Source organism: Thunnus thynnus, chromosome 22 (genome assembly GCF_963924715.1).
Source record: "Thunnus thynnus chromosome 22, fThuThy2.1, whole genome shotgun sequence".
NCBI lineage: Eukaryota > Metazoa > Chordata > Actinopteri > Scombriformes > Scombridae > Thunnus > Thunnus thynnus.
The window spans coordinates 20,675,838-20,702,039 of NC_089538.1; the positions used below are offsets into that span (position 1 = coordinate 20,675,838).

Here is a 26,202-nt window from a genome sequence, read left to right on the forward strand (position 1 = left end):
CCACATTCTGGGCTTTTAATTTTTGTCCTAACACGACCTTGTATTTCTTAAACCTTTCTATAAGTTTTCTTTAACGCTGTTCACAATGCACCACTATCGACTAATATTTTCTTTGCAGACAACTGTATGGTATATTTTCATTGATGGACGGACAGTTATACAAATCTCCTAACCAAGGAGATAAGAGAGTCCAATCACAGAGCTAACTGACATGTCCATAACAAACAGGTCACAGTTTCATTTTCTGCACAAGCTTCCATTGGGCGTCCTTGGGCAACCCCTTCTCTCAAAGAAAGCTCTTGAGGGCAAACATTGATCTGACATGCCAGATCTTTGTGGGTGTTTATCAAACTTTTTGCTATTTACAGATGCCAATTTGCATTGTTTCTCTGTCAGTTTGCCAGCTGGGGGCACAGCCCTGTCGTAACTGCGGTTCTTGTGACGTTATCAGGTAGAATTAGCAGAAGACCTTCGTTTAGGTTTTTTGTGATCATGCCATAGGTTTAAGCATAGGCATAGGGTGAAGCATCTTCTCTTCTGCCAGGTAAGTATGAGTGGGAAGTGTGAGGGACAGGGTGGTGACTCGTAGACACAGCACTCTCGCTGACGGTGCCTATAACACCTATAATCCCAGAATCCAGTGCCTTTGGCTTCAGCTCACCTTCATCTGTTCCTGAAACGTTGCTGCAGTTTTTGCACTCACTGCTGTGCCACAAAATTGCTTTTACAAGACAAAATGTCTGCCATGAAAACAGGCTATTACTCTGAACACACCCATCTCATTAACATTAAAGATTTGGAAAATTGGAGCTGTGATAAGGGATAGGAAATGTCCCTTATTACCAAAGATAGCATAAATGTAGTTCAAGGAGTTCTGTTCATTCCCTGTTTTCTCCATACAGTCTATGGTCTTCTCTCTCCCTATATAATAAAAAGGTATACGATTCGAGATTTATTCTAATAAAATTTGTGTTTGTCTTTTCAAATATTAGCCTTGTTGAAGTGTCCTTCAGCAACTTTGAAATATCAAAAAAACATGCTGACGGACATCAGCCACCACACTTACTTACTATTATGTTTACTTTTCATATTATATTAGTGAAAGGAACACTTTAGAAACAGTGTAACCAACATAATTTAGTGGGGAACAATTAATAGCAGGGTTCACTACACAGTCAAATAATGAATCATTTTGACAAATTTTGATTCTAAATACTTGTCACTAGGTCATATAAGTGATGTACAACCTACTGTTGCTGTTGGTCCACTAACACTTGCATTAAAACAACCAAATATGATACAAAATAATAAACTTTATTAATGCATTTGTGACTTCATACACGTTTTCATGGTTTTCAGTAGAAATATTTTACAGTAATCAAAATATAACAGCATCTTTATATTTACATAAACATGTAAAGAAACATACTCAAAGTAATTTTATTCAAGTAACGGAGGAATTGGAAATGAATGACTACATGTATTCACATTATGAGGTTGCATCCATCTGTGAGACTGAGAGGTATAAATAGTGTGCACGGTGACTGTTTCCATCTATGATAAAGCTCCCTGAGTGCAGTAAAGCTGATAAACTGTTCTGCTCAGAGCGGGACCCAGATTCCTGAAAAACAAAGACAGAAAAATAAAGTATAACTAACTGCAGTTATTCCTGGTACTGTCGCTAAGTAGCTAATGCTAAGACTTGAGTGAGATATTTGGTCTTTTCTACATGAATCACTGGGAAACATACAAATCAAATTACAAACCTCTTGAGCTTCCCGTATCGGATGGAGGAGAGAAGTTTCTCTTTCTCAGCTTCACTTGCACACCGTTCGTAGGCCGTCAGAAGGCTGAGATTGAGACAGAAGCAGAAAGATATAAACTTTATATTCTGTCTTTTACAGTAGCTTGGGGTCATGTTTTTATTGGTATTATTTGTTATTTTATACGTGTTATCTGTTGAAACTTTGTGAAACGGGTACAGTGTCTTAAAGACATAATTTGACATTTATACTGTAGTCACATAATCTTTGTGAACAAGTAATGTCTCAATTTGGTAACACTTTACTTTAAATCCCCCATACTTAGCATTTATAAGCAGTATATAAACATGTAATAAATGTTTAGAACACTATAATGTAGTTATAAGGACATTTTAAGGGTTTATTAATGTACAGTGTTTGTCTAATTATCACTTCTCCTATGAAGACATTTTATACTCACCAGCCTCCATGTATGGGTGCCCCCACAGGAGGAGTTATAGTTGAAATTCATTAATAAACATATATATTACAGGCTGTTATAAGTCATTTATTAATTGTTTATATACTACTTATAAATGCTAAAAAGGGGGACTTAAAATAAAGTGTTACCCTTTTTTTGTTTGTGATTTTTTTGACAATGGTACTCAGTTTTTTGTGCAGCCATGATACTCGTCTCTGCAGTTCTTTTTCTGTGTAAATTATATAAACCTTTGCTGCTACGGCACAAGATCGTTTCCTGTTGCACCAGAGCAAAGACATGCAAGACCTACCAGAGTAAAAGATAAACAGGAAATTATAGAAAGAGGGTGTTGATGGGTAAAAATACATGCTGTAATGTGTGCGTTACCTGTGCGGAGTGCTGTAGTGCTCCAGTATAGCAGCTGCTTTGTCTCCGGACAAACCACTAATCTGCATCAACTGTCTGGCAAACACTTCTCTAACTGTCTGACACTAAAACAGGAAACAGAGGTTTACACCTTCACAGACACACTAAATAGACAGATTAAGGTCCCACAATGTTTTTTTCATTACGTCTTTCTCGTTTAAATTTCTGATGTTTTAATTCGGTTTTTAATGTGTGAATTCAAAATGTTGATTAAAACAGAAAAATGGACATTGTTCTTAGTGAGGGCTTGAACACACACACCTTGTTTTTAATTGCACCGTGGTTGAACTCAGCAAAAGAAATGAGAGAGCAGGAAGGCATCCCTTTCTCCTCTTCATCACTCCCTCCATCACCCTCCAGCTCTCTGGAGCGACAGATCAGCGTACGGTTCTGAAATAAAGATTTTTTTTAAAAAGGACAAAACAAAGTGTAAAGCACAGAAAGATAGATGAGAAGAAGAGAGAAGCCTTTTTTAATATAATCTAGTTAACTTGATAATCCTGCTTTCTGAAACACTTTGGGGGGGGGTTTATTTCTAGACCCATGTAAAGGTTTTCATTAAAAACAGGAGAAACAACAAGTAAACCAAGAAGGAAAGAAAAGATTTATATTTTCATGTCTTTCCAACTGTAGCATTTTTTAAAAAATTTTTTTTTTTACACAAAGCTTTGAAATCTCATTAAAACTTAAACATAAATTATGTGTTTTCATAATCAGTGTTTGTGTGTTTGTCCAATTGGGGACAAAAGTTGTGTCCTCAAGGTTAAACTAAGTCTATGTAATGTCCCCAAAAGTGACCTAGGACAACGTGTGTGTGTGTGTGTGTGTGTGTGTGTGTGTGTGTGTGTGTGTGTGTGTGTGTGTGTGTGTGTGTGCGCGCGCTCCAGGTATTCCTCATGTTGTGGGGACTCGCCTCCCTAACGGGGACAAAAAGCAAGTCCCGTTAATGTAAATCATTAATTTTAGGGTGTAGAATTGGTTTAAAATTTAGGGTTATATTAAGGTTTTGTTTAGGCAAGTAGTGGTCATGGTTTGGATAAGTACGGTGGTCCTGAAGTGCAAATCACAACGACAAATGACAAAACACAACCACAAAAGCAGATATATATATATATAAATAAATATGACAGTGCCTCCTTCCTGTTAAAAAAGACGAACAGTGCATCCGTCCAATCAGCGATGATCCTTATCAATGGGAGAATGGGAAAGCGTCCAATCAGCAACAAGCTTTGTCGATAGCACGTACCTACCTTTTCTGGTAGAAGTGAATGTGGTTGTGTTTTCTGCTTTTGCGGTCAATGTATGTAATGTCAATGTAATGTCCTCTGAAGTGATATAAACACGACTGTGTGTGTGTGTGTGTGTGTGTGTGTGTGTGTGTGTGTGGTTCACCTGGTACAGTTTAGTGAGGTATCGCGTCATGATAGTGAGGTAAGCCGCAGACTCTCTCACATCCTGGACTCTCTTCACAAAGAAGCCGTCAACCACCTACCACACAAACACACATGAATGATCTGCACACACACACACACACACACACACACACTTTATATATAAGTGCAAACACAAAGCCACATCTGCACTCATCGCCAGTCACTCGTGACAGCTGTGGTTTGCTTATTCGTACCATGTTTGAACTAACGCCAACACAAACAGTACGATGATTCTAGTATATCTGTGTTTCGTCACTGCTGTCTAATAATATTGACCAATATGTCATTCAGGCTCCTGCGTAGTCAAAAGTAAACATTTAAGTGTAGGTGTGTGTACTCGCACCTGCGTGTTGACTATGGCCTGCTGTAGTGTAGTTTCAGGTAAACTCAGGTGGGATGCAGCCGTCCCACACTCCTCTACCAGATAGACGGGCCTGCGAAGACCGCACCTCTTGAGCCGAAACTGACGGAGGGAAAACGGGACGAGAAAAACATAATAATGTAAAACTTGTGTTATTAATCAAAAGATACAAGGAGCGAGAGAGAAAAGGGTTCAGATTATTGTTGAAACTACTGATTTATTTACAGAACATGTAACAATTTTGATTAGTTATCAATTATTCAAGTTATTAAGGTACAAATACCAAACACTTTCTTGCATTTTTCAATTTCATATCATTATAAACTAAATACATTTTGTAATTGGCTGTTAAAAACAACAAACAAGCAATTTTAAGACTTTATGTCGGACATGTTTTATGATTTATAGAGTAAAGTTAATCAAACAAATAATTGGTACAAGAAAAAAAATGCAAAATCCCACCGACCTTCTGTTCCCTGAAGCGTCCGTCAATGATGCTTCCACACAGGTCGTCCATCCTCTTCCTCTCGATGATGTAATCGAGGACGAGCTCCCGGCCTTCGGGCGCTCGCAGCTGACCTGGGAAGAGCGAGATTATAATTCATACTCACTTCATGTGGATAGTTGGGCAACATGCAGAGGTAAGATTAGGTGAGAATCATGATTTTTTTATTAAATCTCACACATACAAAGCTGGAATTAAAAGGTGAGAGATGGACAACATGACTTAAATAAGTGGGGAAAACAGGCATGACATTAGGTTTGATGACATCATTCATGACAGGAAGCAACAGTATTTATGGTCCATAACTTCTTTTATGTCATGTCTTCTTTTAGAAGCTGAAAAAGTGTTGAACATGTCGTTTCGGAGATAAATCTGAAGGCAAATGTGTTTATGTAAATGTCAGTTAATAGGTGAAGCTGCCTCATTTCTGTCTCTAGGTTTAGTTGTCTTGTGTGAATACTTGCGTTACCTGGAACCGGCGCGACTTTTTCCCGAGCCACCCACAGGAAGTCTCCGACGTTTAGCTTCCTGACATCGAAGTTCACTCCGTTTCTCTGAAGCTCTTTGACCAGCTCCTGCTTACGATGGTGGCTGCCGCTGCACAAACAAACCAACAGGTCATGAAAGTCACACATAAACAAGAACAAATAAAGACAAACAAATTGACAAAATCTGGATGACAAGACATAAATACAACCACAAATCACAGGTTAATACATGATGACTGCATAGTTATTTAAGTCGTCTCACCCAGTTGTCTCAATGAAGTCAACACAGAGTATAATCTCATAGGTTCCAGGTAGGAGACAAGCTCCGTTCGGCTTCCTGCTCGCTGCCTGTGAATTCTGGGATTTTCCTGAAAAACCCATCTCATCCACCTCCTTCCTTGGCTGGACGACAGCGGCCGGCGTCTCTACAGGACTGTGACGAGAAGATGATTTGCTTTGGTCCAAGAGGAAGAAGAGCATGAAATACATCACTCATTTAGTGTAAACTCACTCTATTCTGTCCTCTTCGTTGTCATCATCACTACCGGTGAGGTCCACGACTCCAGGACCGCTGTCCTCTTCCTCCTCGTCTTCACTCCTACACTCCTCTCTGTCCCCCTCTGGACCGTCTTTAGTCCCTTTTTCTACAGACTCCAGTCGTTCAGCCAAAGCAAGACCCTCGTCTGTCAGAGAATACCTGAGAGAAAGACAACAGAAGAAGAGAGAAGACGACCTTCAGCGTTGAAGAGTGACCCCAGCGCACCTGGTGGTCTGGAAAAACTATCGTCCACTTAGGTAAGAAGCTCATTGGCTTGTCATATTTGGCCATAATCATCATCAAAAAGGAGATGAAGGAGTGTTGAGGAGGACGTAGAGGTTAAAATTATAATCCTTAAGATTTCAAGTGACCCCTGTGGTTCCTGGTGTTCCATCTGTTTTTAATGATCAACAGTAGGATGTTGGGTTCGCATCAGCAGTAACTTTACACTGCTCTGATACAACATTAGTAAACTGAAAGTAAACAGTGAGGCTGATATCACCGAGATAATATTACAAACACACAGGATTAGACTCCAGTGGCAGCCTCACCACAAACAGAGAAAACTACTGTACAGAGAAGCAACTGTTGAACAACAGTAGCAAAACTGGGTTTGATTTAATGAAAATCTTCAGGATTACAACTTTAATTATAAAATTGTGCTAAACTTGTCTTGTTTTCAGCCCTTGTGTACTTAAAAGCAGTTCAGGTAACCTGAATATAAATAACAGTTAGTTCAGGCTTTACTTTATGCTGTCAGCCTTGTATTAATAGTATTTATGCTGCCTTCTTTTCCGGGTTACTCATAGAAAACTGGTTGAAATAATGGTCCTTATCTAGCTTAATTTATTGTTTTATTGATTATTATGATGTATCACTGGGAGGCACACCTACCCACGTCATTTATGTGCGTCATAAATAAAAGATCATGTTGGTTCACTGACCGGGTCACAAACAAGCAGGTAATAAATCAAAAACTAGACAAAAATTAATAAGAAGTGCTTCCTGTGTACCTCGCAGGATTGTGGGTCTTTATCAACAGGTTCTTCTGGATCAGAGTGCTGACTGAAGACCAGGCGGTGTACTTACTGCCGAGATCCGGCTACGAGCAGGAAAGATACGATTAACAAACTCAATAAAACAGTTAAACTACCTGCTGTACAAGAAGATACAGAGCAGGGATTAGACTGAGATGTGACGGCTGATGATATTTCACTTACTACACTGAAAGACTTATCACAGAGACGTTGGGCTTCGGTTTGTAGCTCCATCTTAAACATATAACCTTTACTTCCTGGGATCTAGAGAGAGATATATGAGTACAATGCAGTTTTGGTTACTAAGGCCACAATTTAATACACGGCAATATTATTTAAATGATTTATTTAAGCCTGGTTCATCCTTAAAAAACACTCTCCTTGGATTATTTGAAGACTAATCTGTAGCCGTTGACAATAATGACAACGTGTGATGGTACCTGTGATTGTCTGTAAAGGGTCAGCAGGACCGCATAACCCCCAGACCTCTTCTGGGGTACGTACTCCCTCTTCTTCTTCTTCCCTCCTCCTCCTTTTTCCTTCCCTTGATCCCCTGCAGCATTTTTCTAACAAGGAAAGATGGATTAGGAAAACAAATTAAATGTTCGAGATCACACTATGTAATCCACAAAACGTACATATGTTCCACTTTCCCCTAAAGAATGATTCAACATATAATATGTCCTGTTCATAAAAGCCTTAATATTTACCATATTTACTCTTTGATTAGTAGCTCTTTGTGGGGGAAAATCCTGATTCCTTTACCATAACCATCAGCCGTAAGAGTAAATAAATGAAAAGCTAAGCTAACTCTGGTACAGTGCCTCAAATGGCATTTATTTAACATTTATTACTGTACATAGTCCCTTTCAAATAAAAAAAACAAAAAAAAAACAGAAGAATATAAAAAAGGTGCAGTTGTTTTACATTTTTCATCAGCTATCCCACGATTACAAGAACAAACAGTAACATAATCACGTTATGGGTACAGATTTAGAGCAAATATGGCCTGATTGTCTATAATAAGTGCGTCTAGTGTTGCTTTCAACGGGTGAAAACTGATGCTGAACTATTAATCTACTCGGGGACTGACATTAACCCCTTACATCAGGTATAAATCCAGCTTTAATCTCTAATAATTTACCTTCCTGGAGGGAGCCAGGCTGTTGTTGTCTGGTCTGCCAGGAGGGGGCGCTCCTTCAGGGAGCGTGTGAATCGGAGCGTTTGGACCTGGAGGAGAGGTAATGAGAGAAAAGACAAGTGAGCTGTTGTAATGTGATTACTTTAACAGACTTTAAGACTATTTTGCTTTTTAAATTGACCAAATAGGAAGAATTTATGAGTTTAAATGTGACTGATACCTTGTTGATCTGTTTAATGTTATTGTTGTTCTTGTGTGACTGTCAGTTAAATGGCTAAAAAGAAAAAGTCCGTCTCTCTGCTCTCTACTAGCGTTTTATTATATTTCATCTTTTTTTCTGTCCGTCCATCCATTTCTTTAGTTCATAGTGTCATTCACAGTGTCATTTTTGCAGTTTGGTGTCCATATTTCCATATTTTCCTTCTAAATTTCTTCCAGTCTGATATCTTTACTTTCCCTTTTTGTATTTTACATAATTAATCTCTTCCATCCATCCAGCCATCAATCTAGTTTATCTGTACGTTATCTAGTATTGTACAGAATCACTTTACCTCTTAATCCATTTTCTTATTATTTATATTATTATAAAGTGTTTTGCATAATAACTACAGTAACTATGATGAGTAAACCACAGTCATAGTCCTGCAAAGTCAATCTCTATGAGACAAAAACAGCAAAATACCTAAAATGTAAATAGATAATCCTTCAATCTATTAATCCAGACATCCCTTCATCCATCCGTCCGTCCGTCTTTTTCTCACCTCTCTCTCTATAGTATCGTTGCAGTTTTTCATCCAGTATTTTACAGATCCCGTCTCCAAAGTTCTGGAGGATCTTTGCCTCTTTGGCGTTTTGAAGCGGTAGTGGATACTTATTCAAAGAGCTGATCGCCTGATAAAAAGATAAAAAACACACACAAATTATTTATGTTTCCACTGATTTCACTCTGATCACATTTTTCCCTGTTTTGAGATACTTTTTCTTTTAAACTTCAGTTTCTTGGCTGAACGTTGGTAAACAAATATGACAACTGAACCATGACTGCCTATGAATGAACACTGCTCTAACAACAAAACCAACAATAGGTTGGAGATGTGAGGAATATATAGCAGGAATATATAACTGCAGTCAAGAATTAAACTTGAGAAGGGTTAAACTTGTAAGAAGGGAAGACTGATTTTATCTCTTTGTTGCTTCACAACAAAGTCGATGTGATGCTTCCATGAAAGTTAAAGGAAGGGTTCACGTTTTTTCATGTCTTAAAACAACAGTCAGGAGCCCAAATGAACACAACCCCCTGTGAAATGACTCGTTCCACTATCAGAATTTGATAGTCGGTCTGATAACATTTGGACAGTCAAGCAGAGCCACATGACTGAATCGTTTTATCCCCATTCAAGTTGGCGGAGGGCTGAGCGGGAAGTTAGCTGTCTCAGCCAATGGAAGTCTCTAGTGAGTATGTTTTCATCTGGGTAATTTCTTTACAGCAGGAAGTGATTTTTTTTGGATTCATGTGCCACTGAGAAACTTTCATGTATGGCGGGCTCTGAGGAGGAGGACCTGCTCCCTCTGTAGATATAAAGGGCTGATTTTACAGAGACAAAAACACAATGATTCTTGGATTCGGGTGATTATACACTAATGAAAACATACTTAGGAGTATTATACTAAATTTCAGCCAATATTACAATAATAGATCCCCCTTAATCTTACACACTGGTCCTTTAAATTGCTTTTGAAAACTCACTTTTATCGTAAGTCTTTATTATAAACTTTGTCTATTATTTGCTTGATTTTATATGGTCATTTATTTTACTGATATATATGTGGGAATGTGTGTGTATCTGGCATTGTATCCTATCATTTATCTCTGCCTTGTAAAGCACTTCGTAATTGCTTGTTTTTATAGGATCTTTATAAAATAAACTGTATATTTATTATTGCTTATAAAGTCAGTTATATACACACACACACGGAAGCTAAAGTCTGATCAGTAGATAATCCTCTTCACCTTCTGGTAGGTGTACTGGATCTTCAGTCCTTTCTCTTTCGCCTCGTCCCGGAGCTCGGTGAGCCACTGGAGGAACAGCGGGTTCGGGCAGGAGGGCAGGACTCGTTTCCGACCCAGCCGGACCGGCTCCGAGGCGGGCATCCCTTTGTGTCTGACGGGAGAGAAATGACACAGCAGCAGACCGACAGCTGCTTTAGCCGGTAACTTTAACCAGCTAACGTTAGCAGAGCAGTTAGCTTGTATGTGTGTTCACCAACAACTCACCGGGTTATAAAGTAGCAAGCGACACTTTATAAAGTCTTATCAGAGAAAACAGTGAGATGTTTGGTGTTTTGTGTCTGGAAACGCTGCTCACCTTTAACTTGTGGACGTGCAGCTGCAGCTACTGGCGCCTTGTTTTTAAAGACGCACCGCACTTCCTTGTTGACGCGGCTTCTTCTTCTTCTGTGGTTTTATTGGCGGCTCGCAAACCAACTTTAAAGGTGCATACCGCCACCTGATGTAGTGGAGTGTGTAGATACATAGCATTAGATAATCTGATTGTTCTATAGAAAAACAAACAAAACAAAATTAAAACTAAGCAAAAAAATAAATAAACCACAAAAATTGAAAATATTTAAAAGATAACACCTTATTTCCTAATCCTGTCTGTATTATATAACCTAGGACTATCAACCCCCTTCTGATTTCCCTGAAGTCCTGTCCTGAGCTCAGAAGTGATTTTAAAGGACCAGTATGTAGGATTTTGTGGCATTCAGCAATGAGGTTGTAGAGTGTAACCAACTGAATATGGTGGCTGCAAAACTTGTGAAAAATGTGAAACACCCTCTCTTACAGGGATGTGCAGAGAGCCCAGTATTTGTATCTGTATTTGTTGAGGCAACAAAATTATTTGTATTCGAATAAAGGTGGAAATAGTCATTAACAAAAGTTTTTGTTCTTATTATATTTCTAATTTTAGGATATTTAAGTGTTAAAATAAGTGTTCATCAATAAACTATTTTGTGTAGGAGGTCCCTAGTGAGACGCTAGGTCTCACACTCAGGTCCTCCAGGCCACAGACAACTGCACTGACTACTCAGCTAAAGCTTCCATAACACAGACAGCACAGCGGAGCAGAGGAGAGTATTTCAACCAAATAAATATTCATTATAAGAAACACTATTTGTGCATTTCCGAATACAATATTTGGATTTGGCTCCACTCCTACACTGTAGAGCCAATGTTTGGTTTGTTTGTTCTGGGCTACTACAGAAACATGGCAGTGCAACATGGTGGGCTCCGTGGAAGAGGACCCGCTCTCTATGTAGATATAAAGGGCTCAATCTAAGGTAACAAAAACTCAATGATTCTCATTTTCAGGCGATTATACACTAATTAAAGCATACTTATAAATATTATATTATATTTCTGCCAAGTCTGTTCCACTAAATACAACTAAATTCTACACACTGCACCTTTAAACTCCATTCCTGCCCTGTCTCATGTCTTGTTGACACCAGTCACATGATCGCAGAAGGAGGCAGGGTAAAGGGGGAAAAAAACACGAATAGTGAGACCTGGCGGCGATATTACTCATAAAAAAGTAAATACTGTCAAGTGAGGTCAGATTTATTAATAGAGCACATTTAAAAACCACAGCAGCTGACAAAAATGCTTTACAGAGAAATGTAAAATACAGTTAAATAGCTCAAACAAAACAAAATAAATAGATAAGTAACTGTAATAGACAAAGTTAACAATTTTATCATACAAAAGTGATTCTACAAAGGTGGGTCATTAGCTGTGATTTAAAAGTGGTGATAGATGGGAAGATCTGACATTGAGGGGCGAACTGTTCCACAGTCTGCGAGCAGCGATGGAAAAAGCTCGGTCACCTTTTGATCTTGACCGGGAACGTGGAACAGAGAGAAGTAACTGATCAGAGGAGCTGAGGGCCCAGATAGCATACGGAAGTCAGCCACTTCAAGTCTTCTTCTGGCCCAGATAAAATGGATGTGAGCCTGAAATTACCCACATGTAAAATAGCAAATCTGTCCAAAATATCCCAAATCAAATGTGGGCCTTTCTTGGTAAAGATGTGGTGCTCTCAGGTATGTATATTCTGGATGTGGGCCAGTTCTGGTTTATCTGGTTTCCATGCAGTATGTGGGCCGGATGAAAGTGCCGAAAGTGTCAGGTGTGGGCCGGATCTGGGCCACAACAATTTTGCTATCTGGGGGGTTTGGATGTAGAATATAGATTGAGGAGATCAGAGATTCAGAGATGTACGCTGGTGCCAAAACAGTCAGAGCTTTAAAAACAAATATAAGAATCTTAAAATCAATTCTATATTTCACTGGTAACCAGTGGAGGGAGGCCAGTACAGGGGTGATGGGTGGTCTCTCATCTTGGTGCCAGTGAGGAGTCTTGTTGCTGCATTTTGAACCACTTGCAGATTAGAAAGGGAGGACTGACTAACTCCCACATAAAGGGAGGTACAGCAGTCGACACGTGAGGTGATAAAAGCGTGTAAAATAGATCTCCAGATTGCCAAAAGAAAAAAAAAGGTTTTTATCTTTGCCATCGCCGTGAAAAAAACTACCGCTGATGACTGAATTTATTTGCTTCTCAATTATGAATGCAGGGTCAAAGATGACACCTAGATTTCTTGCGTGTGTGCTGAGATTTGAGGACAAATGTAAATGAATAAATACATCAGAAAACAGACAAACACGAGGATAAACTCTATAAATAGGCAAAATAACGTCAAAGGAATGAATGAATACTGAATTGCACTTACTATGTACAGAATAACCAAAAAACCACACTGTATATAGGCTGATTTTTAAGTGGCAAACAGTGTGTAGTGGGCCTATGTGCCTATGTACATTTAGTTTTCAACATACTATTTCAACGAACCATTGTGGTCATTAATTCTACAAATTACACCCAAAGCAATCAAATATCCTGGATTCTTGCAGTTCCCAGGACCATAAAGCCAAAGAAACATGTTTTTTAAACGTGTGATAATTCTGTACGTTTTTATTTTGGTTTAATTTTATTTATATTTTATGATATTAACTTAATTATGTTAGGGTCATCTGTCATAATGTTGCTACTGGCATGATCTTACAAAAATAAGAAAAATAATATGGCCCCATGTTTAAATACAGTAAGTCAAAAATCTGTTAATGTCATGCATGTACGTACATGTACCTTACCGTATATGAGAGAGAGGGAACAAAAAGTGGGATGGGATATAAAAATGCATTTGAATACATAACTACACATAAAAAACATACATTAATACTTAAAAAATAAGGTTTGTGCCAGTGAGACTAAAAAAAAACAAAACAAAATGGCCTTATGAATGCATCTCACCAATAAATATATAAATGGCAAATGAGAATCAATCAATAAACAAGCAGTAAACAATAGTAAAAACAGGGGAAACTTGTCTCTACAGTGAGTAATGTGCATTTTCAACCACATTCCTTTGTGATGCTTAAGCGTTGAAAAATAGCTTCAAAACTATTCTGGCGTATCAAATGTGATTTTAATCATGAGATGGATTGTGTGAAGGACCAAATGACTTTCAGGCTTCAGTGTCAGTTAAGTTACAAGACCGTTATCTGGTTGTCACCTGAATCCGCCTCCTCGTATCCTCAGGCTGAAGGGAGTCTGCTGGAATCCTCCAACAAGACCCGACAGAGACCAGGAATCCAACCTCACCCTCCCAACCACAACCTCTCGCTTCTCTTAAACACACACACATAGTCAAAGCATGGAAGAGGAAAAAAAAAAAAAGGAAAACGGCATAATTAGTGCATCATAGCCATCTTTCATGCAGTCACACACACAGTTTGGGAGGCACGTTGTTGTGAAATGAAGCTGGTTTGAAAGGCGAAGAGAGACGAGAGACAAAGTCAACTGTCCTTTATTTACAAGGATTACAGGATTAATTAAAAGCTAAATGCAGTAAAAAGGCTCATATTATTGACTCTCATGCTTTTAAGGGTGTCAACAGCCTGTTATTAGTTGTACAAACTACTGTATATACAAAACTACATAAATAGAATTAAAGAACGTTGGAGGTTGCACACCCCGGGTGTGGGATCAATTATCCTCTGAATCACCAAACAAAAAGTATCAACTGAGGTAGCAAATAATCTACAGTGACATAGTCTTCATTCTCACATAGTAGTTCTTTAAAGTTCAAATAAAAATGGATTTTAATGGCAAATTTGGAGGCTAACTGAACCTAGAATTGATGAATTGCTGTCTCTCTACTGGCTAAGTCTCAACTTAAGCTGTCAGTTGTTTAAAAGTGTCACCATTATAGAACTAAACTGTCTAAATGTGCCTCATAAATGCAGTGTAACTAATATAATAAGTCTATTCTTGGCAATCTGTGCACATGCAGGCATGAAAATGGATTTACTGCTGTGTGCACTCGTTAATGTAAGAATATAATGTATGTAATGAAGGGGTTTGATTGTTCTGAAGGGTCGGGGATTAATTTTGCACTCGCTGACTATATTTGTAAGTCAAGTATAGGCCTCATTATATACTGTATATTAGTATTTATTTGGGTTGTTATGGTTAGATGGTTAGTATAGACCCTGACAGAACAACTATATCAAGGCATTTTACTTTGATTTAAAGTCTATGTTGATAGGCTTAATTGTTTCCGTAAAATAGACTAACTATTGACACCACAAAGCATATTTTTGGTCTAGTGGTGCCCGAAGCTTAGATCATCTTAGCCTTTAAATACATGTTGGTACTGGACTGGACTGGATTCAAGGACAGAAGTTGTTTGGGAGTTTGGAAAGCTGACTGATGGCAGAGTGTTAATAAATGAGTTTTAATGTATTTTCATTGAATAAGGGTAACTTTTTTTGGTACTTTTTTGTTTATTTTTAAATTTACAGTCCACAAAATAGCTTCTTTAGCATATCAAAGGTTTCATTATGAAACAGTATATTTATGAGTTCACTTCACTGGCCGGGAACCACCACCAATACCACCATCAACCAGTTTCAGGCTGTCCATAATGTAGGTTACATAATAATCACAATTTATACTTAAAAAAAAACCCAAGGATAATTCATTCTTGTGTAATATATTACTCCCTTTAATGTTATTTTTTTTCATAGAAAACTCATCTTTTTGCTGTACAGAGAATCCCACACTTAATATTCACATGCAATACAAAAGAAGGAAAATAGGTTGCTATTGTCACACGTTAATAATCTCATCCACATCGCAATCACATGTAAAAATATATATATATAATATATTAGTCAAAGTCAGACGTGTCATTTAACCTTGTTATAAGCCTAAATCCATAAACACATACATTTACTTTCACCACTGTTATGTAATCTGTCTGTAACTCTATCACTTCACCTATTCATATGAGTTAATGCCTACATCCATCCTTCATCCATCCACCCTGAGTTTTGATGATCTTTCGGGCTTCCCTCCCCTCTACTGCCCTGCTGATCCGGTGGTATCGTCGCTATCAGCTCCTTGGGGAGAACCTGGGGTTGATCCTCCGACTGACCCTCCCTCTCTTCCTCCTCCTCCTCCTCCTGCTCTCCTTGCGACCTTCCCCTTCAACAGGGCGCTGTCGGGGTGGAGCGACTGGAGGTGGAGCAGCAGCTCGTCCTGAGTTCCCACCGTGTGGCCGCACTCCTCGCAGACGTACAGCTTGTTGCGTCGCTCTTTGTAGGCGTACTTCAGGGTGACGTTGTGGATCTTCTTCATGTGGGACTCCAGGGAGCAGCGCTGGGTGAAGGCCTTGTCGCACAGGCTGCACTTGTAGGGGCGGACGCCTGAGGGAAAATTTTAAAAAGGTCATAAACTTGCTTTCGACTGTTACGTCTACATTTGAGAGTGTGAATATGAGAGTGTGTATCTACCTGTATGTGTGCGTACGTGTCTCTTGAGGTCGAATGTATCGTTGAAGCCTTTGCCGCAGTGGCTGCAGAGGTGTCTCTTGGTCTCGTTGTGACACTTGATATGTCTGTTTAACATCCGCTGGTACTGGAACGTCTTCTGACAAACCTAAATGCAACAACAATACAGTTTTTTTCTTTTAAAAAACACATCTTAGGGGCTTATCGCACAGTTAAAACATTAAAGGTACCCTGTGGAGTTTTCTTATAGACAAACATTGAGTGTTTATCACCAAAAAAGCATTGTGTGTATCCTTGGAAGCCAAACAAAAATAATTAATGCATTTTCTTCCTCGTAAAACTTTTTAAATCCTGTTTTGTTTACAGTCATGTTTGCTAGCTTGCGGTTTTCTTCTTCACTGCCTTTGCGGGCACATTGCTACGTTTCTTTTCTGTCAACTGTCAATCAGTGGAAGAATGTGAGACCAGCAGCAGGAATGTGAATCATGTTGCCTATTTGTGTTCATGTCCGTGCATGATACAAACAAAATGGTGACCCACTCATAAAAACATTGCTCCACAGCGTTGCTATTGGTCAAAAACTCCACATAGCACCTTTAAATCTACTGTGATATAAGTAGAACTGCAATGATTAGTCGATCGACAGGACATTAATCGGCAACTATTTTGATAATCAGGTAATCGTTTTGACTGTTTTTAAGCAAAAATTCCAAACATTAGCTTGTTTCAGCTTCTCAGATGTGATAATTTAATGATTTTCTGTCATATAACTGATTATCTTTGGGTTTTGGATTGTTGGTCAAACAAATCAAGACATATGAAGATGTCAACTTTGACTTTGGGAAACGGGCATTTTTCACTATTTTCTGATATTTTATAGACAAAATGATTAACTGATTTATCAAGAGAATTATTGTCAGATTACTCAATAATGAAAATAACTGTTAGTTACAGCCCTACATATGAGAATAAAATATTACTTTGTGGATTTCAGTCTTATAGCTTCAGTAAAACCTCATCTCGTTGGCGTACCTGACACACGAACGCCCCCGTCGTCCCTGTCGAAGAACTCTGACTTTGAACCGCTGATCTGGTCACCGTGGAGACCGTCTCCAGGGGGGCAGGGGTTGTCGTCAAGGCAACCGGCATCGCAGTGGCATTTGGGGTTAAGGAAGGCGGGGTAGGAATAGCAAGGAGAGGGAGAGGAAGAGAAGGATCAGGGGGTAACTCGCCTGTAGTCACCTGTGGTAAAAAGACAGACAGAGAGAAATAAGAACAGAAATGAATTGTTAATATTGATATAACTTTAATTTATCTGTAATTATAAAGCCAATATTTTATTTAATTTTCATCACTTAAGGTGCAAACAGAGCTGGGACCTATTAAAAAGGATTTTATTCCAAAATTGAATAATGAATAATGAAAAAACACACATTTAGAAGATGATGCACACTGTCATTTTAAAACATAAAACACTTTGTCGCTCACTGCTTGTTTCCTCACCTTAATTTTAGATCGGATGTACGTGGAGGCGCCCTGCGACCTCCTCTTGATCCCTAACCTCTCCTCCTGTGGGGCCGCGGGGCTCTGGGGTCGGCCCAGCACCGTGCTGGACGGCAGCTCGGCGTGCGTTCGCGTGTCGGAGAGAGAGTGCTTGGTGAGGCAGAGAGGAGGCGTCTCGGCGGGGCTGGCTTCAGAGTCCATCACCAAGACGGACGGAGGGAAGATGGAGACTGGAGGGAGAGAGAGGAAGAGGAAGAGTCATATTTTAAGTCTCGTTTTTAAACTAGAGCTGAAACGATTACTCAATTAATCGATTACTCAATCAGAAGAAAAATAACTGACAACAATTTTAATAATACATTAATCGTGTCTGATTTTTCAAGCAAAATACACCAAAAATTCCAGCATTTTAAACAATTAAAATCACTATAACTGAGTATTTTTGGGTATTTGGACTGTTGGTCGGAAAAAAACCAAGATGTTTGAAGACATTATCTTTGGCTCTGGGAAATTAATTCACAGTTTTTCATTACTTTTTGACATTTTATAGACTTAATTAATTGATTAATCAAAGAAATAATCATTTGTTGCAGCTCTACTTTAAACACACTTTATTGTAAAAAAGCATGTCCAGATTTCACTTGATTTAAGTTTATTTTACTGAATTTTGTTGTACTATTTTTATGATTACATTCATGTTTTTACATACTGCACACTGTGTTTTACCATTTGCTTTATATTATAGTAGAAATAAGAATTACTTAAACCTCTGTATGACTTCTAACTCTTGTTCTGTTTTTAATTTTACCACACTTTCATTTACTTTGTTCTGATGCTGCCACTCCACATAATTAATTTATTAATATAACTACAGGTTAAAAAAGAAGACAAGAAATCTCTTTAAAATAGATAGAAAGAAGAAACAAAGTGTGAGAGACATATAAGAGAACAAGGACAGGGAGGAAACATAAGGACGCTGAGGTAGAACTTTCTTGTACTATAGAATTTCACAATAGTCAGACAGCCTGTACCGCTTCATATTTGCGCAATCTCATAATTAGCAAACATGCAGAGCTAAATATGTGTACAGTATGTATTCATGTGTGGGAGTGGGTGTGCACACATTTGGCCCTATTGTTTTGTGCAACTTATTTTTTGCACGCACACACATGCCCGCACACATACGCACACATAGTCACTCTCTTAACCACTACAGTTAGACTTGTCTGACCAGACAGTCTTGCAGCACCAGCTCTGTGTACCTTCCTCAAACAATCCACCTCCGCAGGGGTGAATGCCTGACTGTATGTGTGTGTCTGTGTGTGTGTATGTGGAGGGAAGTGTGTGTGCGTGTTGTGTGTATAAGCACACGATAACAAAACACCACTGAAAGAGGGAGACAGAGAGAGATATAGGGTCTATAGAAACCATTGAACATACAACATAAAAGTGTGCGTGCATCTCTTTGTGTGCATGTTCAGGCGGCCCAAAGGCAGGTGTGGTTCAGCTCGGTGAAGACAACGAATCAGTTGACTCTGCAGGGCCTCCATCAGATAAAACTCAAATGTAAATGCAAATGAAGCTCCACCGTGAGCTGCATAGTGACTCACTGGTTAGAAAGGCAAGGCAGAGACTGTTTCACCTCACACGTTTGAGGAAATACTGGGTATCCCCTAAAATACTGAGGAATTTCTACTCCCGCACCATCGAGAGCGTCCTGAGGGGGAACATCACTGCCTGGTATGGAAGCAACACCAAACAGGACCGCAAGGCCCTGCAAAGAGTGGTTTGTTCGGCTGAACATAGGCGGTGCTCTACCCCGCCTAAAAGGATATTTACACCAGGCGCTGCAAGAATAAAGCTAGGAGAATCATTAAGGACTCCAACCACACAGATAACGGTCTTTTCTCCCTGTTGCGGTCGGGAAGAAGGTACCGGATACACCAGGCCGGCACTGAGAGGCTCAGGAAGAGCTTCTACCCTCAGGCCACTAGGATCCTAAATGAGGTCACTGCCAAAGACTGCAGCCTCCTGATAATTGCCTATGGGTATTGTTTAAAATGTTTTGATACCAATATTTTGCCTGAATAAAATACAGTTCAAAATGGGCAAAATTATACTTTACATTAGGAACTAGCTGAACAAAGAATATGTAAATAATACTATAAACCTGACAAGGCATTCAATGCTAACCTTCTGTACTTGACAGTTATCAATACTGGGTGTAACGGAGACATATTGGTCAGTACAAAAAAGGTTTTAACGCCCTAGTAGTGACCTATATTATCCTTATAATGATATTAATCTTTAACAGCAATCATTAGAATGTCCAGCTACCTATCAGTAATAACCAAGCCTACATCACAGGCCAAAGATCACATAATTAGTTTCTAAGATATAAATTTTAAAACCCACTGTGTGGAAGCCAGTCCTGGATGCTATCACAGTTTAAGCTAACGTTAACGGCTTTGTCCTGCTCCTTGTTGGATTTGGGGAAGTTTGCACTCAAGCAGCCACAGCGAGGAATTACCCGAGATAGCGTTATGTTTGCCAAACGCATTGGCCTTTTCTCTTGTAACGTTAAAAGTGAAAACATACTGCTAGAAACACAAACAATTAAGCATAAATCTGACTTCTGACTCGCTAGTCCAAGTGTGTAAGCTAAGCAGCATAACAGGGTTATATTAGAACAAAACAGTCTAGTCTTACTTTTTTCTTTTCAAAGACTAACTAGCTTTCCCTAAAAATACAAGAACTACGCTGCTTTTCCTATGTCTTCAACATGGAGACATGGGAACCGGCAAGGATTCTGACTTTTTGCGTGGAAGATGGAGCTTTAGCTTTAGCCTCAGTCTTCTAGCAAGACATCATCCATGATGTGCATGTTTAAGACCCCATTACAGGATTTGTGTTTTGAAATGAGTCAGCACTCATTAAAAAGTCTACCGGAGACTGTGTTTTTTTACAACTATTTTATTAAGCTAACATTAGCTTACTTAGCAAGCTAGCTACAGCTGATATTCATAATTCCAGACTGAAAATTCAATACCAGCTAGAAACAAGAAGCTGCTTTTGTCACTTTTGTTTGAAATGAAAAATTATTACGAATTTTGATTGGTAAATCTGTTAAACGTAAATGTTTTAAAGTGCATATGTGTCGTGCTATGACAGATAACTTGACACGCACAGCTGTGAAAGTAAAAATGTTCAAATACTATGTTAATTCATTCATCAGCACTCAGATACCAGACTTACAATGTTTACATTTACATTTCATTAAAATGCCTGATGCTTTTGTACATAGCAACATTTTTTTCCCCGTACACAACATCCGGAGCGATTTTGGTTCAGTCAGTATCTTGCTGAAAGACAAAGACACTTCTAGATATGCAACACAAAATGGTCAAGCGGCTCTGACCTGAGCTACAGGAGGAATTTACTTTAAAAATTCAACAACCTGTTTTAAAAGTGGTATAATGGTCTATTCTTGAATAAAAAGTCTGAGTACACAGCACTGAGTTTGTGAAGACAGCTTACAGGTATGCCTCCGGTGCCCTTTCATTATAATTCCTAAAATATTTACCTGTAAAGGCTCACATTTGTGCTAAAAAAAAAGTCTATGTAGCCTTGTTTCCTACAAAAATATATGGTATATTACATAAAGGATGTAACATACCCAGGAGAACTTGGGAAATCTGATCTTATTTGGTGGTTTATTTTACAATATAAATTGTTAAAGTGAACGGATCATTTCAGCTCACTGAACAGTGGACTTTGTTTCAAATATGTTTTTAAATTGTATTTAATTTAATTATCCATGTGTGGTGATAGTTTCTGTGGTGACTGCTGCTGGTTGGATATTTAATCTCATCTTGTATTGTTTGTTCACCCCTCCTTCCCCCCTCACCAATGAATGAGGTGTGTGTGTTCTTGGGGTGTGTGTGTGTGTGTGTGTGTGTTTGAGAGGGGGGTTCAAAATACTTTCTACGACGTGAGAGAAAGAAACGGAGTAAGACAGAGAGTTGTGTTTTGCTGAATGCTCTTTAATATTTTCTCTCTATCCATTCAACATCGCTTAGCAATGAGAAAGAGTCAACAATCTGTAGATAACTTTATCAAAACGCAGGGTGTGTGTGCATGTACGTGCGTGTGTGTGTTTGCCAAAGGCGTATTGCCTGCAGCAGTTGGCTGTCTGTAGGGTCCGTTACATTTCCTCCTGTCCAATAAACATTAACCTTGCAGCAGCCTTAAGACAAACAGTGGAAAACCTTGGTGTAAATAGCATAAATAGAGCTCCACCATAAATATTTTCTGCTTAAATTAACCTGTTGCATATACTGTATGTTGCATGTGTCTGACATTTGCACTCACTTCTTGGTGAGAGTTAGATGAAAAGATGTTACCAGTCTCATGTCTGTACTCTAAATATGAGAAAACAGCCAGTTAGCCTAGCCTAGCTTAGCTTAGCTTAGCATAAAGATTCGAAACAGGGGGGAACAGCTAGCCTGGCTGTGTCCAAAGGTAAAAAAAAATGCTCACTAGCACCCCAAAATCCCCCAAAGTCATTTGTTTAATCTGTACAAAAACCACAGTGTAAAAATGACACGCTGTGACAATAAGTTGATGACTGTGCCAAGAAATAGTCCTGCACATAAAACTCTATAAAAACAATTTACCGGTTTTACACTGTGTTTTTTGTAAGGATTGAACAAATGAGACAGCGCCTAGCTAGCTGTTTCCACCTGTTTTCAGTCTTTGTGCTAAGCTAAGCTAACCGACAGGTGGCTTTAGCTTCACAGACATGAGAGTGGTATCAATCTTCTCATCTAACTCTTGCCAAGAAAACAAATACCTTTAGTGTATTTATCATAATGTCAAACTATTCCTTTAATAACACAAATATTGATGATATTGATTGGCCTCAAAAATCTTGTGTCAGTCAGGCTCTCAAAATAATATTGATAGATTTATACTGCGTATTATTGAAAAACTACCCCCTTGTCTTATCCACGCATTGCCAAATTGTAAAATAGAAAAAAAAACAACAAACATTTGGTTTACATTAAGATTTTAAATATAGAATTATGTTTTATCCTGCATGTTTTCATGTTTTCATGCTTTGTTTGTTTTTGTTTTTTTTACATAAATTATTAGGATATTATCATTATTATTGTCATTATTAACCTATTTCTATTTGACTGGCTACAGTATTTTTCCCTGAAAATGTGTACATTATAAAGCACAATTCAATTTATAAAAATGTGTTTTATTTGTATTCTGTTTTGTTCTATCTTTTGCAGTTTTATTAATTATTTTATGTTAACATTTCCTTCTTTGTTTTATTTTTTCCCCTATGCCCTGATTGTCCCATACATCTCGATAAGATTTTAATATTATCTTAAAAACCTGTAATAAAAGCTAAAATGTCATTCAATTTCAGCAAAGCTCAAAATGAAGGCACTGAATGCAATTGTAGATTTACATGCATCGATAATGAGAGGATACTTTTAAAAACTTCTTTCCTATTTTTCCTTTGTCATACTTTGTATTTTAATTAGGTTCTTTTTGTACTGCCTGTTAAAACCTGTTTTTTTTTTCTTTTTTTGTTTCATATTAAATCCAATTTATTGTTATATAAGCAATGTTATGCCTGACTTTGGGTAAACTCTCTGGGGATGCTGTTAATAGATCATAAGCTAACAAGAGGCTGATTTGGAACTGATGATCCATCAGAAACAGGCCCTGGCACATGTTTCTGGATTAAGAGATAAAAATAAACACATTCATACACACACACACTCACACAAAACTGTCCAAACTGATGGCATCTGGCGCCTCATAAAAGTATTCAACACGCCTGTTTCTGCGGGCAATTATCATACCTCTCTGTGTGTCACACACACACACACACACACACACACACACACACACACACACACACACACACACACACACACACACACGTCAGGCAGGTACATCAAGTAACGGCATATACCAGAAACTTAGAGCTAAGACCGTTGCTGGGTTTGGTGCGTAATTACGCACTGACGCTCTGTTGTTCAGTATGGACAAATGTTGTCATAGCAAACTGGATCTTTTAATGAAAAGGTGCGACTTTTCTATAACTGATTCTTGTTGATTTGGTGTTTTTTTCCAGGTTTCTTAAGGTCAAAACTGACCAAAAGTCAGAATTACAGAAACTCATTGTAAGATAAGTAAATTTCGCTGTATTTGTGCGTAAAATGAGTATCCAAGACTTTACATTTGGCCAAGCCTTAAATGCATGCATGCGTCAATCGAGACCATTAAATTATTATTTGGTTATCTATTAGCTCTTTTTTACATGCGTTTAAAACCACCAGGAAATTAGCGGCGGTTCAGCTAATCAAATGTTCCGGTTTCAAATACTCAGAAGGATGTAAGAGTCAATGATTAAAAGTTAACGGTGACGGGATGAGAGAGGAAGAGAAGCACAGAGGGAGAGAGAGGGGGGGGGCGGGGGGGAGAGAGAGAAGGAGAGAGAGAAAGAGAGAGAGAAAAAGAGAGAGAGAGAGAGAAAGAGAGAGAGAGAGAGAGGAGGGGGGGAAGGGTGAGAGCTAGAGAGAGAGAGAGGTTTTGGGTGTAGTCCGTTATTTGTTATCTGATACCGACGTGGTCCTACAATAAAAACTCTGCCGATGGCGACAATAGGGATTGTTCTCGAGAAGAGAGAGATAGAAAGAAGTTATTGGGAAAGAGGTGGACTCCCTCAATTTGTCATTTAAATGCAAAGTCGGTGACAAACAAACCGCAGCTGAAGCCAAACATTGTCAAGCTCAAAGTTGACAGTTACATGCCAGCTCTTGCACTTTTTCACTTGGGGGTACTCAAATGAGAAAACGTTATTTTTCAGTGGCAATGATAATAACTCTGTCATCACATGAGAGGCCCGTTAAACCACATAATGTCTTGACTCATAGCTCAAGAGGGCAGGTGTGTTTGTGTTTATTTTACGGGCAAGTTTGGTGTTTAAAAAAAAAAACACAAAGTAGTTCCAACCAATGATTCAAAAATCACAACCCTGTAGTGAGATTTAAACTTAAGACTTTACCAACAGCCCAAAGCTGAATGAGTAGGTTATATTATGGGCCTATATTTAGACCACATAGTATCTTTGCTGTACAAGGAAGAAAGCCTGCAATCAGGGGTTGAAGGTCGATATGAGAAAAGCAACGGGCCCTTGTGACAGCTTGTTAGGCCGCGACACAGAGTGATAAATGACACATCGACAAAAAAATATAGAAGTACAAATATACCGACTTTTGCTGTGACATAATATGTTTAATGGGATATTTAAATTGTATTTAGCCTATATATTAACAATTAAATACTACTAATTGAATCCCACTAGTTTTAAAATAAGTTTGTGGCGAACAAAATATTTAAAATGAGGCTTAAATAGGTGATAAGAAATATAATATGCAGCCTCGCAGGCAGGTACTACATTGTCTCTTCACGGCCCGTTGTGTTTCCCGTTATTCGGTGGCCCCGTACTGAAGCGGCCCCGTTACAATCACCACCCGACCTCCTCCCCACTGACATTCCCGGTGTCCCCCCTAAAAAACCGTATGAAATCCACGAATCCGTGCGTAAAAGCACCCCAATACGCGTCGAGACCTGGCACCGGCTATACTTTGGTTGCTTATTTAAAACAACAAATATGGCTCATTACAGCGGTGTGGACTCACCTGGGATGTAGACGTCCCCTCGTTCATGATCAGGGAGTTCACTCCAGTTCCGCTTTCCCGGCGAAACATTCGCCTTTTTCACCAAGAAAGCCCTCGGCATGCTCAATTAAGCGAATACCCTTATCCTTTAAGGGTTCGTTTGTTTTTGGAGAAGCCGCTTTTCGCGACGTAAAGTCAACCAAAAAGTTACAAAAGCAGGAAACTCTAAAGTTGCAAGGGAAAAAAAATGGAAGGTGTCGGTCCCCGTTTTCTCCTTCCTCCTTGCGCCTTCTCTTCTCGTTTCGTAAGCTTTAATCTCTTTCTTTTCCTTCACACACACACCTTGTTCTCAGTTTGATTTTCTTTCCAGCTCTGGAAGCAAAAAGGAAACAAAAAGTCTTATGGCGTCGGGACAGGTGAGTCCGCTCAGGTGAGCAACCCGGACAGGTAAAGAGTGAATATCAGCCACAGCGCCCTGAAATAACGGGAGTGTGTGTGAGTGGGTGAGAGAGCGAGTTTTAAGGGGGGGAAAAAAACGGCAGATACGATATCCTGATCACACACACACACACTCGACAGAGGTGGGTCAAAAAGCAGCACAGGTACTCATTTAAAAAGCAGGAAACAGACGCCAGCGCGCATGCGCCTCAGAAATAACGGTGACAAGCTGGAGAGAGCCAGGGTTAGGCCTCAGTATACCTGCTGAACCGGTTTCCCCCTCCTTTCTCTCTCTCTCTCTCTGTCTCAGTCTTTCCTCTCTCTATCTCCACCTCTTCTCCATTCCGCTTTAAGGCGTGGGGAACGGTGGAAAGGGCAAAGAAGAAAATGTGGGGAACAGAGAGTGTGTGAGGTGAGGGGGGTGAAAGGCAGTTATACAATATAGACACACAAGAACACACACACACACATACGGCCTGCACACAC

At 39.0% G+C, this 26,202-nt stretch overlaps 2 protein-coding genes across 3 annotated transcripts; both read right to left on the bottom strand.

Annotated features, from left to right (window-relative positions):
- Nucleotides 1-1,293: 1,293 nt before the first annotated feature.
- Nucleotides 1,294-10,616, bottom strand: mus81 (MUS81 structure-specific endonuclease subunit). 2 transcript variants are annotated; one of them, XM_067580109.1, is made up of 17 exons: nt 10,519-10,616; nt 10,164-10,314; nt 8,914-9,043; nt 8,156-8,241; nt 7,452-7,577; nt 7,195-7,275; nt 6,988-7,076; nt 5,948-6,133; nt 5,699-5,869; nt 5,418-5,545; nt 4,910-5,022; nt 4,426-4,545; nt 4,042-4,137; nt 2,911-3,039; nt 2,611-2,714; nt 1,767-1,850; nt 1,294-1,621 (listed from the first exon to the last, which is right to left on the bottom strand). In XM_067580109.1, exons 2-17 carry the CDS (start codon nt 10,302-10,304, stop codon nt 1,555-1,557), a joined length of 1,851 nt encoding a protein of 616 aa, XP_067436210.1. In that variant the 5' UTR covers nt 10,305-10,314; nt 10,519-10,616; the 3' UTR covers nt 1,294-1,554. The 2 variants fall into 2 exon arrangements, with proteins under 2 accessions (XP_067436210.1, XP_067436211.1); XM_067580110.1 differs by lacking the exon at nt 10,519-10,616 and adding an exon at nt 10,428-10,514.
- Nucleotides 10,617-15,069: 4,453 nt separating this feature from the next.
- Nucleotides 15,070-25,927, bottom strand: ovol1a (ovo-like zinc finger 1a). Its single transcript, XM_067580080.1, has 5 exons — nt 25,300-25,927; nt 17,573-17,802; nt 17,102-17,311; nt 16,073-16,217; nt 15,070-15,985 (listed from the first exon to the last, which is right to left on the bottom strand). Exons 1-5 carry the CDS (start codon nt 25,397-25,399, stop codon nt 15,639-15,641), a joined length of 1,032 nt encoding a protein of 343 aa, XP_067436181.1. The 5' UTR covers nt 25,400-25,927; the 3' UTR covers nt 15,070-15,638.
- Nucleotides 25,928-26,202: the final 275 nt, after the last annotated feature.

Bases quoted from the DNA above. Each gene is read 5' to 3' on its own strand.
- mus81 (XM_067580109.1), bottom strand. From the start codon at position 10,304: ATGCCCGCCTCGGAGCCGGTCCGGCTGGGTCGGAAACGAGTCCTGCCC. The intron at 5,870-5,947 runs GTGAGTTTACAC...TTCTCGTCACAG, and splicing joins AACGAAGAGGACAGAATAGA to TCCTGTAGAGACGCCGGCCG. The intron at 2,715-2,910 runs GTGTGTGTGTTC...TTCCTGTTTTAG, and splicing joins ACGGTGCAATTAAAAACAAG to TGTCAGACAGTTAGAGAAGT.
- ovol1a (XM_067580080.1), bottom strand. From the start codon at position 25,399: ATGCCGAGGGCTTTCTTGGTGAAAAAGGCGAATGTTTCGCCGGGAAAG. The intron at 17,803-25,299 runs GTGAGTCCACAC...CTCTCCCTCCAG, and splicing joins AGGGGACGTCTACATCCCAG to TCTCCATCTTCCCTCCGTCC. The intron at 16,218-17,101 runs GTACGCCAACGA...TGTTGCATTTAG, and splicing joins CGGGGGCGTTCGTGTGTCAG to GTTTGTCAGAAGACGTTCCA.